Source organism: Peromyscus eremicus, chromosome 5 (genome assembly GCF_949786415.1).
Source record: "Peromyscus eremicus chromosome 5, PerEre_H2_v1, whole genome shotgun sequence".
NCBI lineage: Eukaryota > Metazoa > Chordata > Mammalia > Rodentia > Cricetidae > Peromyscus > Peromyscus eremicus.
The window spans coordinates 794,398-806,627 of NC_081420.1; the positions used below are offsets into that span (position 1 = coordinate 794,398).

The following is a 12,230-nucleotide window of genomic DNA, read 5'->3' on the forward strand; positions in this document are numbered from 1 at the left end:
GCATGCCCAGCTCCCCCACCCCCATGAGCTTTAGAGATAGAACTCAGGTCCTTATGTACTATACCAACTGAGTTATCTCCCCAGCCCACAAGTCCAGAACTTCCAGAGCATTAACTAAAACTGGGGTTCTCATAACACCTTCCTCGAGTCCAAGCCGTTTGCTAGAGCAGCTTGCAAAACTCATAAAGAAAACACCAGATACCCTGAATCTTGTTGTAAAGAGTAGATAGTTTAAAGGATAGAGATGAGCAGCTAGAGGGGAAAAATGCAGAGAGTCTTGGGAGGGTCAACCTTGGAGGTGGGGTACACTGCTCTCCTGGTGAATGCAAGGTTCATCTTTGTTTCCCTTTTTTAAAAATCTCCAAGTGCTCAGTTGTCATGGCATAGACAGGATTGAAATGTGGACTGTGGTGTGGAGATGCAATTGGACAGACAGGGTGTGTTCTCACTTTGATGGACAGTGTGGGGCAAGCCTGGGAAAGAAAGGGAAGCCTCTGTTTAGATGTTTCCCATTCTCTCTCTGTAGTTTCCTTTCTTCTAGATGTGGGACACCACCCTTTAGAAATGGGGTTCTTATGATCATTTGCCAGATGAGATAAGTCAGAGAGTTTCTTTATGGCCAACTCCAAGACAGAAGAAGCAGAAAGACAGAAGTATAAACCTCTTCCAAGGAGGAGAGGAGGAGAGGATTCTTGCTTCTATGACCTGCCTGTGACTGTGGGTATGAGCCTGGAGTCAAAGATGAAAGCAACCTTTTCTCCTGCTGTGACTCACTGTTGGAGAGTACAGTCCATCTTGGCAGAGCAGGATGGTGGCAGGAGAGTGAAACGCTGTCACAGTGCATCTGTGGTAAAGCAGAGAGAGATGAATACTGATGTCAGCTCAAGTGCTCCTTTATATTCAGTTTGGGACTGAAGCCCTGGGATTGTGCTGCCCACATTTGGGGTGGGTTTTCCCTCCAGTTAAAGTTAAACTTTTCTGGAAATTCCCTCACAGAAATGCAAGGTAGTACTTTGCTGATCCTGTCTAGTCATATTGACAAGATTGAGCACCATGGTACCATTACAGTCTGTAGGAGGTGTGTAAATTGGTTTTTATTGTCTAAACATATGCACTACACTCTGTATATGCTGGCTTGTGTTGTATGGAACTCAAAAATAAGTAAATAAGTAAATAAATAAATACAAACAGAAACCAAGTGATGTGATTTCCTATGTGTGCTGGATAGTTTTATCCAACTTGATGACACGAGCTACAGTTACCTGAATGGAGGGAACCTCAATTGAGAAAATGCCTCCATAAGATCTGGCTGTGGGGCATTTTCTTAGTGATTCACTGTGGGTGGTGTCGTTCCTGGCCTGCTGGTCCTGGGTTTAGAAGAAAGCAGGCTGGGCAAGCCAGTAAGCAGCACTCCTCCATGGTGTCTGCATCAGCTCCTGCCTCTGAGTTCCTGCCCTGTTTGAATTCCTGTCCTGACTTCCTTCAATGATGAACAGTGTTGTGGAAGTGTAAGCTGAATAAACCCTTCCTCCTCAAGTATCTTTGTCATGGTGTTTCATCACAGCAATAGTAACCCTAAGTAAAACACCATGTAAGGAATTAATAAAGGCTCTTTTTATCAAGGTCTTAGTCTTATCCAGTGCCCTTTATAGGTAATTATCTGCATGTAGAAATGTTTCTTTAAAAATAATTTATTTCCTTAAAAATAATTTATAGTGTGTGTGTGTGTGTGTGTGTGTGTGTGTCCAGTTGTGTAGACATGCCCATGTGTGTACATGTGTCTGAAGGCCAGTGGTTGACATCAGGTATCTCCTCTGTCGCTCTCCACCTTGGTTTTTGATAAAGGGTCTCGTACTGAACGTAGAGCTCCTTGATTTGGCTGTACTGGGTGACCAGCAAGCCCAAAGACCTTCTCTCCTCTTTCTATCTCCTAGTCCTGGGATTGAATGTGTGCACTATCCCACCTGGATTTTTCTAAAACAAACAAACAAACAAAAAACCCACATGTGAGCTCAGGATCTAAACACAGGTCCCCATCCTTGCCTACTGAACATATGACAAGTTGAGCCCCATTTAAAAATGATTTCTAAAACAAACAAAAAACCAAAACTCGGTGATGGTAGCACACACCTTCAATTCCAGCACCTGGGAGGCAGAGGCAGGTGGATCTCTGTGAGTTCAAGGCCAGCCTGGTCTACAGATTGAGTTCCAGGACAGCTAGTGCTACACACAGAAACCTGTCTTGAAAAACAAAAAATAAAAAACAAATTTCCTATATTTACCTTCTCTGAGGACATCTAGTGGACATATTGAGAAGTATAGCCTCTCTATCTTCAAACCCTCTGTTAGGAAGGACTGGGCTTCATTCCCAGCAACTCCAGTTTTTTAGCCAGTGATCCCCTCCTCTAGCTCAGTGCAGTGGTAAGTAAGTGTCCTGGCTGCCCATAGTCTGGTACATGGGTAATGGGATCTTGGGCCCCCATCTCCTGAGTCTGCAGGCAGGCCAAGGTGTTTTCCAGAGTGGCCTGACACAACTAATAACATTTCTATCAAAACAAGGACATTTTGACAGGCATGGTGTTGTATGCCCTTAATCCAAGCACTTGGAAAAGAGAGGCAGGTGGATCTCTCTGAATTCAAGGCCAGTCTTGTCTACACAGTGAGTTCCAGGCCAGCCAGGGCTACATAGAGAGACCCACTTTGTCTCAAACAAAAAAACAAAAAAATGCAGTGGGTCACCAAAAACAAAGACAAAATACTTCCCCCAACAAAAACAAAAGTCTCTTAAAAATAGAAAGGGGAATAACTGAGAAGGGGGTAGTGGGAGTTGGATGTGATCAAAATATACTGTATACTGTATGAAGATGTCATAATCAAACTTGTGGAGTTAATACATGTTGATAAGAAATCCTTTTCTTTCCCTTACTCTGTGGACACACTGATGAGAAAGGCCGGACACCTAATCAGGTTTGGCTTATGCACAGCTGAGCCTATGTCTTGTAAAAAGCCAAATGATAAATGTCTAGATCCAGGTTCTAGAACTTTCATGACACCCAGAATAGGGTGGTGCTCATGCTCTCTTTGTCTCCCACCCTCAGGTTTCTGCTGATGTACTCCACAGTTCTTTGCAGCTATTACAACTCGGCTCTGACCACAGCAGTGGTTGGAGCTATCAAGGTAAGTGATGGAACCTTGCACTAAACATCTAGGTGGGAGCCAGATGGCAATTGTGTGCCAAAAGCTGCTTTTGCTGTGGACAGAGATGCGTGTGTGTGGAGGCTTGTGACTCCCTCAGAGGGTCTGTGTGATCCCTTTGCTTATCTAGTGTATGAGTGGGGTTGCTAACTCAAAAAGGAAAGAGATTATTACTTTAAAATTGGAAGCAGGTGAGGGCATAATTTGGGAAAACAAGTATCAGCCAGAAAGAAAAATAATCCAACTGTCTGTGATCACTTTGTTGTCTGGAATTTGGTTTGCTGGGAGAACCTGTCCTCCAAGAGGACAAACTCTTCTGAAGGAAGTTTTCAGTGACATTTATGCTCTGTGATAAAGCAATGAACTTGGATTGGTAGGTTGGCACAAAGGTGTTTGTGTTTGCTTGTGTGCATTTGAAAACACACACATTTGAATAGAGAGTGGTCTGAATTCCAGTCTACACTTTTCTATTCACATAGGCTCCTAGAGTGAGTGAGCAAATCTTACCTACTCCACCCAGTGGCTTCCTCAAGGAGCTTGTATAGAGTTCTACTTAGAACTTAGCTGGCTGCTCTGTTCAGGCTGGAGTGATAGGGACAAAATGTCCTGTGCAGTGATAGTATAAAGATGGGAGCTGGCAAGCAAATTACAAGGCAGCTCTCCCACCTTTTGCCTGGAATGCAGAAGGAGTAAACAGCACAGTTTTCTGTTCCTCTATTTTAGTTGATGTTGTTTATTTATGAAGCCACATGTCATTAGGTATTCCATGCAAGCCTCTATGCAAAGTAACCCTATGTCTAGATTCAGGTTTCACATGTCTGCATTTTCCCTCAAGTTCCTTTCAGTGATGCGCCCCCTCTCTTTGCAGAATGTATCGGTTGCCTACATTGGGATGTTGGTTGGTGGCGACTACATTTTCTCTCTCTTAAACTTTATAGGGTTAAATATTTGGTAAGTGAACTCACAGTAAAGTAAGGGATGTAACACGATTACTAGATATATAATAAATGAAAAGGCAAAGAGAAATGTTCTGTTTGTCATGCTGGGGATGGAACCAGGGCCATGTGCATGCCAGGCAAGTAGGTGCTCTACCACCAAGCCACATCCCCTGTTCCAGGCCCTTTGTGTTTGTAGACATCATTTTCACATGCTCTCTGGAGACATGTGTCATAAAGAATCTCAGGGCTGAGGTCTAAATTCACTTCACACATCTTCCTCCTGCCGTGAGGCTCTCATTACCTTGCAGCTTTTTGAAGTGCTGTGTCCCGAGGATGCTGTGGGACTGTGATGCTTTTGAACACATTTTTGGGTTCTAGGCCTGGGTATCATTTGTAGAATCATTGCATATACTTTATTCAAGAAAAACTGAGCACTCATTTTCTTTTCCTGTCCCAAACATTTGTAGAGAAGAAATTCTCAATCCACAACCCTGTGAGGAAAAAACCCCCAGAGATCTTAATAGTTGTATCCAAATTAAGCTGACTGCAATTATAAAACATTAACAGTGCCTGTGGGATGTTCATTTTCCCCCCCCTTTCTTTTCAGCATGGCAGGTGGTTTAAGATACTCCTTTTTAACACTGAACAGCCAGTTAAAACCTAAACAACCCATGGATGAAGAAAGCATCCCTCTGGATATGAAGAGCTAGACTGGAAGATGGAGTTACAGGCCTAAGCTGGAGAGGACAGATCTCACACCTGGGACAGTCACCTGCTTGGTCAGAGCAGGAACAGGAATGTCGGTGAAATACAAAGAAAGCTACCTCACACATCACTGCACATGAGCCACAAGGGACCCAAGACTGACAGCACAAAACCTTCCCCAACTAAGTGAATTTGCTCAAAGTCAGCCTTGTGCTGAGGGCATGTTTCAAGGGTGACTGCTTATCAGCACCTTGGCCTTAATTTCAAAGGTCCCAGCCAAAGCAAGTGCCAGGGAGAACTTCTTGTTGTTGAAACATCTCTTTATTTTCATAAAAGTCAGTCCATTTTGATTTAAACTGTCTTGGTGTGTTGTGTTCCAACTCATCAAAGTGAAATAGGAAGCCATTTCTATATGCCTCACAGGGTGGTATTGTAGTATGGCAGAAAACAGAGTCAGTTTTTCAGTGTCGAAGAATACTCCTGGGGCAGAGTGCTCACTACAGACGTGAGGCCCTAAGTTTGATCTCTTACACCCATATAAAAAGCCAGGCATGGTGCATGTCTGCCTTAGCTCTGGGAGGAGATATGCATATCCTGAGACTCTCTGGCCAGCCAGTCTAGCTGAAATGGTAAGTGCCAGGTTCAGTGAGAGACACTGTCTCAAAATACAAGGTGGAGAATGACTGAGGAAGACACCCATCATCAGCCTCTGGCCTCTGCACACACATGTACACACACATTTATTTCTCCCCACATATGCATTACTCCACCTTGAAGGAACAAGAAAATACCCTCTTTAGGACAAACGTTGGAAAAACTTGGCAAAACCCCCCCCAAATCCTCAGTACACCCCCATGTTCTTGGACATTTGAATGTATGGTCCCCAGTGGGGTGGCCTTGCTGGAGGAAGCCGGTCACTAGGGTGGACTTTGAGGTTTCAAAGCCTCCAGCCATTTCAGGTTTGCTCTCTGAGCCACCGCGTCTGCTGCCTGCTGCCATGATGCTCTGCCATGATGACCTCTCTGGAACCCTAGGCCCAAATAAACATTTTTCTTCTATTAGCTGCTGTTACTTGAATCCTAAATGGTCTTATGATTAAAAAAAAAAAAAACCCAGAGCCAGGTATTGAGGTAAATGCTGAAAGATCAGAGGGACAAAGGAACACCACAGCTACTTCTCACCTCACCAACTCCATGAATCCTCTGACTGAATGTCTCTGAGTCCTCAGCCAAAAGCTCTCCAGCAAAAAGCCTTCAACCAAAAAGGGCTCTAGCTGAAAAAGGCTTCAGCCACAAAGGGCTTCTGCAGAAAGGGCTTTGGCCGAAAAGCCTTTAGTTCCTGGCTCTTTACCCCTTATATACTTTTTTCAGCCATGTGACTTCCTTCTTAGTACTGGGATTAAAGGTGTGTGTTCTTCCCAAATACTGGTAGCGAAGGCATGAGATTTCAAGTGCTGGAATTAAAGGCATGTGACTCCCAAGGACTGGGATTAAAGGTGTGTGCCACCGCTGCCTGGCTCTGTTTCTCTCCTAGACTGAGTCAATCTCATGTAGTCCAGAGTGGCTTTGAACTCACAGAGATCCAGATGGATCTCTGCCTCCCGAGTGCTAGGATTAAAGGTGTGTGCCACCACTGCCTGGACTCTATGTTTACTCTAGTGGCTTGTTCTGTCCTCTGATCTTCAGGCAAATTTTATTAGGGTACACGATATGTCACCGCAAGTTGCCTTGGTCATGTTTCTGTTGTTGCTGTTATTTGGTTTTTGTTTTTGTTTGTTTTTCTTAGTCACAGCAGTAGAGAAGGTAACTAATGCAAGCGGCTCATCTGTCGGGTCTGCTCAGCCCCTCGGGTTTGTTCAAGGGAATTTGAAAGTTACAGTTTGTGTGACACGGACTTCACTGAATTAACTCCCCAGCCTCACCAGCAACAACTAAGCTTACAGAAGCAGAGCCAGAGGTAGTAGCAACTGAAGGAATTTGCTTCCAACTACTTAATATAGTTATTGCATGTATGTGTGTGTATATATGTGCCATGGCTGTGGCAGTCAGAAGACAACTTTGTGGAATTAGCTTTAAAATCTTTTCACTTTTCTGTGGGTTCTAAAGATTGAACTTGGGTCAAATGCCTCCTCCTACTGCCTTTTTGTCAGCCGAATGACAGGATCTCACTGTGTAGTTTGGCTCCATTGGAGTGATAAAACACCCTGACAAAAGCAACTTAATGGAGAAAGGGTTTGTTTTGGCTTACAGGTGTAGGTATAGTCCCCTGTGACAAGGAAGTCATAATCACAAGAGTTGAGCTGGTCACGTACCCACAGTCAAGGATGGAGGTGCTCAGCTGGCTTTCTCTTTTTTACAAAGTCTGGCACTCCAGCCCATGGAATGGTGCCACCCACATTCAGAGAGAGTCTTCCTATCTTAATTAACCTAATTTAAATGACCCCTCACAGGCATGCTCAGAGGCTTGTCTCCCAGATGGTTCTAGATCTTGTCAAGTTGACAATGTTAACTGTCACGGTACCCAGTTTTGCCTATTCACTCACCCATTGGTCCCCTTAGGGTGTTTCTATCTTCACACTTTCATGAATGATGCCACTATAAATACAGAAGTATAAATATATCTTCAAAACTCTGATCTCAGGTGTGTTGTGGTAACGCCCGTGCTACCGCCACCCATTCACCATGTCCGAGCGAGGGGCTGTGGATTAAAACATAGAGACAAGAAACAGCAAATCATTCACCACAGCAGAATGCCAAATGCCGTTTATTGAAGGAGGGAGGAAACCTTAAATACAGGCTTACAGCACAATGGAGGAACCCCAGAGGGCAGAAGTTCCGCTATCCAATGTTCTACATTCTTGCATCTAAGCTGTTTACACCAAATGCAGGATACACAAAGAACCTCCCGGTGAGCGTTCAGGAAGAAGGAAACAGGCAGGGAATCAGCATAGGGAGGACATCTGGTCAAGGTCGGCAAGCAGGCAACAGTTTACTCAATATGGGAAGGCCAGGGCCCACACAGGTGCACATCTATAATCATAGTGCTCAGGAGGTTGAGGCTAGCCTGGGCTGCACAGCAATACCCTGTCTCAAACAGTAGAAGACCATGTTTTCAATTATTTTTGGATTTGTACACTGTAATAGAATTCTAATTAAAATTTGTTTTCAAGACAGGGTTTCTCTTTGTAGCCTTGGCTGTCCTGGAACTCATAGTGTAGCCCAGGATGGCCTCAAGCTCAGAGATCTGCCTGCCTCTACCTCCTGAGTCCTGGGATTAAAGATGTGTGTTACCATACCCAGCTCTAGTTTTAAGTTTTTTGAGGACCTGATATACTGTATATTTTTCATAGCTTCTGTCTCTTCATCTTTCACAACACACATTTGGCTTTGTTTTTTGGTAGTAACCATCCTGATGGGTTTTTGGCTTGGACTTTTATTGCCCTGATTCATGGAGAACATTTGTCTTCATGTGCTGGCTGGTCATTTGTGCATCTTCATGTGTATGTGTGTGTACATGTTCTTGTGTGTGCAGTGTGTAGGCATGCACGTATGAGTATGTGGATGACAAAGGTTGATGTCTGGTGTCTTCCTCAATTGTTTTTCATCATCTCATTTGAGACTGGCTCTCTCACTGAGCCTGAAGCTCCCTCTCCAACCTTTTCCTCCTGCACTTCCCCTCTGCCCCACCCCTCCTAATCCACTCCTCTTCTGTTTCTGTTCAGAAGGGGGCAAGCCTCCCATGGGTATCAATAAAGCATGACATATCAAGTTGTAGTAAGACTCACCACCGCCCTTTGTATTAAGGCTGGGCAAGGCAATCCAGTATGAGAAATGGGTTCCCAAAAGCCAGCCAAATCATAAGGACAGCTCCTGCTCCCACTGTTAGGAGTTCCACAAGTAGACCAAGCCACACAACGGTTACATATATGTAGAGGGCCTAGGTCAGTCCCATGCAGGCTCCCTGGTTGTTGGTTCAGACTCTGCGAGCTCCTATGAGGCCAGGTTAGTTGTTTCTGTGGGTTTTCTTGTGATGTCCTTGACCCCTCTGGCTTGTACAGTCATTCCTCTCTCTCTTTAGCAGGCTTCCCCCAGCTCAGCCTAATGTTTGGCTGTGGGTCTCTGCATCTGTTTCCATCAGTTACTGGATGAATATGAAGTGTCTCTTTCCATCTCTTTTGATATTTTGGTTTGAAGTTTATTTTGTTGGATATTAGGATAGCTATACTAGGCTTACTTCTTAGGTCCATTTGATGGAAAATGTTTTTCCAACCTTTTACTCTGAGGTAATGTCTATGTTTGATGTTGAGATGTGTTTCTTGTATGCAGCAGAAGGATGGATCCTGTTTTTATATCCATTCTGTTAGCCCGTCTTTTTCCATTGGTGAATTGAGTTAATTGAGATTGAGAAATTTTAATGACCAGTGATTGTTAATTCCTGTTAGTTTGTTGTTGTTGTTGTTGTTGGTGGTGGTTGTGTGTGTGTGTGTGTGTGTTTCCCTTTTTTTGTTTTTGCTGGCATGAGATTATCTATTGTCTATGTTTTCATGGGTGTAGCTAACTTCCTTGATTTGGAATTTTCCTTCTAGTACCTTCTGTAGGGCTGGATTTGTGATAGATATTGTTTAAATTTGACTTTGTCATGAAGTATCTTGTTTTCTCCATCCATAGTGATTGAAAGTTTTACTGGGTATCATAGTCTGGGCTGGCATCTGTGGTCTCTTAGAGTCTGCAAGACGCCTGTCCAATACCTTTTGGCTTTTAGAGTCTCCATTGAGAAGTCGGGTGTAATTCTGATAGGTCTGCCTTTATATGTTACTTGGCCTTTTTCCTTTGCAGCTTTTAATATTCTTTCTTTATTCTATGTTTAGTATTTTGATTATTATGCGACAGAGGACTTATTTATTTATTTGTTTATTTATTTATTATTTTTGTTCAGTCTATTTGGTTCTGTAAGCTTCTTGTACCTTCATAGGCATATCCTTCTTTAGGTTGCAAAGATTTCTTCTATGATTTTGTTGAATATATTTTCTGTGCCTTTGAACTGGGAATCTTCTCCTTCTTATTCTTAGGTTTGGTCTTTTCATGGTGTCCCAGATTTCCTGGATGTTTTTTGTTATGACTTTATTGGCTTTAATGTTTTTCTTTGACCGATGAATCTATTTCCTCAGTTGTATCCTCAACACCTGAGATTCTCTCTTCCATCCCTTGTATTCTGTTGGTTATGCTTGCATCTGTAGTTCCTGTTCGATTACTCAGATTTTCTATTTCCAGAATTTCCTCAGTTTGTGTTTGTTTTTTATTGCTTCTATTTTCAATTTTCCAGTCTTGAACTGTTTCCTTCACCTGTTTGATTTTTTTTCTTGGCTTTCTTGGCTTTCTTTAAGGAATTTATTGATTTCTTCCAATTTTTTGTTTGTCTTTTCCTCGATTTCTTTAAGAAAAATCTTCATTTCCTCTTTAAGGGCCTCTATCATTTTCATGAAGTTATTTTTAAGGTCGTTTCTTGTGCTTTAGCTGTGTTGGAATGTTCAGATCTTGCTGTTGTCAGATCACTGGGTTCTGGTGGTGCCATATTGCCCATTTGTTGTTGAATGTATTCTTACATTGGCGTTTACCAGTCTGGGTTTGGGATGATTATAGATAGGTATAGGTGTTGATTCTTGTGTTGTCTTTGTTGGATGGGTGTTTTGTTCCTTTATTATCTGTTTCCTTTATTGTCTTCTGGCCAGAATGGCCAAGGGTTCTGGTGATTTGCAGGTTTTCAGGTCTAGTAGAGTTGTCTCAGCTGAGGCTTGTGCCAGTTTGGGTGCCTAGATCCAGTGTATGCTCTTGTTTTTCTGACTGGCGTGGGCTGTACCTGTGCCTATGGAGTCTGTTCTTCCAACTGGTGCAGGTTGTACCTGAGCCTATGGAGTCTGCTGGAGTTGTTGGGGAAGGCTGGCCTTGGGAAGGATGATGAGGTGGGTGGGATTGGGCAGTGGAGTGGGTCTTGGAGGAACAGAATCCAGTAGGTGGTGGATGCAGTGGTGGTATGGCCTGCAGGCAGGTCTCTCACCTGCTAGCCAGCTTCTGGGGACTGCACCAGAGCAGTAGAGTTCCACCAGAGTTGGGGGCAGGGCCCAGCTGTCTTTCTGGGGCTGAGATGAGAGGAGGGGCATGGGATGTGGGTCTGGAGGTTGGCAGTTCATCTGGGAGGTCAGTCACTCACCTGTTCTTCCAGCTGGTGTGGGTTGTGCCTGTGCCTATAGAGTCTACTGAAGTTTTGGAGGAGAGCTGGCCACAGGGAGGAGGATGAGATTGGTGGGATTGGGCGGCTGAGTGGGTTTTGGGGGAACAGAATCCAGTGGGTGACAGTGGTGGTGTAGCCTGCAGGCAGGCCTCTCACCTGCTCTGGTAGGCTGCTGGGGACTGCCTTCTTCTTATTTATTTATTTATTTATTTATTTAGAGACAGGCTCTGCCTCTGTAGTCCTGGCTGGCCTGAAACTCCCTATGTGGACCAGGATGGTCTCAAACTCAAGAGATCTGTCTGTCTCTGACTCCCTAGTGCTGAGATTAAAGGCATGTGCCACCACCGCCCGGCTAATGTTTCTTTTATTACTATTGAGTTCAAGTTGTTTTGTTTTGTTTTTTGTTTTTGAGACAAGGTCTTCTATAATCAAGGATGGTTGAATTTATGATCCTCCTGTTTCCGTCACTCAAGTGCTGGGATTACAGTTATGTGCCACTACTCCTGGCTTATGTGGTGCTGGCTCTCAAAACCAGACTTCATGTGTGTTAGCCAGGCACTCCTCCAATTGAACTGAACTCTCAGCCCTGCTTCTGCTTACGTTTTAAGGCTTTGAGAACATGACATTGGGGCTTCCACACTGTTGTTAGAGCAACCTCTGGCATCTCTTCTGAAACCCAGAGACCAGAAATCACTTACTCAGCCAAACAAGTGAAAACAATTTTTGCTGTGTTTCAAAGCTGTTTTCCTTATCTCTAGGTTTTATTTTTGGATTTTTTTCAGAAATGATTTTAAGACTTTTCTTCCTCTTCCATATATGGCCAGCAGAGGGCACCCTAAAACAGCATTTGTATCTGGATGTAAAGTAGCCCTTTTCACTCTAGGAAGGCCTGTAGCAGATGGGATCTGAATTAAGGTTAGGTTGGGTTGCTGTATGCATGAGGTGGTACTAATTTGACACACCTATGAAGATGAACCTCTGTTTGAGGAATTGCCTCTATCGGACTGACCTGTGGCCACTTCTGGAGGCATTTTTTTAATTTTGGGTAAAGGTGCTGAATTTGATCCCCAGAGCCCATAGTAGAAGGAGCGAATGACTCCTGAACGTGGTCTTCTGACCTCTGTGTAGGCATGTACATATCTCACTAGCCTCAGAGACACTTGG

The 12,230-nt window shown here is 43.8% G+C and overlaps 1 protein-coding gene and 1 long non-coding RNA gene across 5 annotated transcripts in view; one reads left to right on the plus strand and one right to left on the minus strand.

The window, feature by feature from the left end:
- Positions 1 to 5,188, plus strand: part of Slc35d2 (solute carrier family 35 member D2) — a 46,426-nt gene extending 41,238 nt beyond the window's left edge. For all 4 annotated transcript variants that reach the window (XM_059262745.1, XM_059262749.1, XM_059262748.1 and 1 more), the window contains 3 exons: positions 3,099 to 3,177; positions 4,064 to 4,146; positions 4,741 to 5,188. In XM_059262745.1, coding sequence (XP_059118728.1) covers positions 3,099 to 3,177; positions 4,064 to 4,146; positions 4,741 to 4,843 — 265 coding nt within the window. In that variant the 3' untranslated portion in view covers positions 4,844 to 5,188. The remainder of the gene's footprint in view (positions 1 to 3,098; positions 3,178 to 4,063; positions 4,147 to 4,740) is intronic.
- Positions 5,189 to 5,546: 358 nt separating this feature from the next.
- LOC131910862 (uncharacterized) lies at positions 5,547 to 7,594 on the minus strand. Its single transcript, XR_009379229.1, has 2 exons — positions 7,381 to 7,594; positions 5,547 to 5,868 (listed from the first exon to the last, which is right to left on the minus strand). It is a non-coding gene; the product is annotated as an uncharacterized LOC131910862 (long non-coding RNA).
- Between the last annotated feature and the right edge of the window lie 4,636 nt (positions 7,595 to 12,230).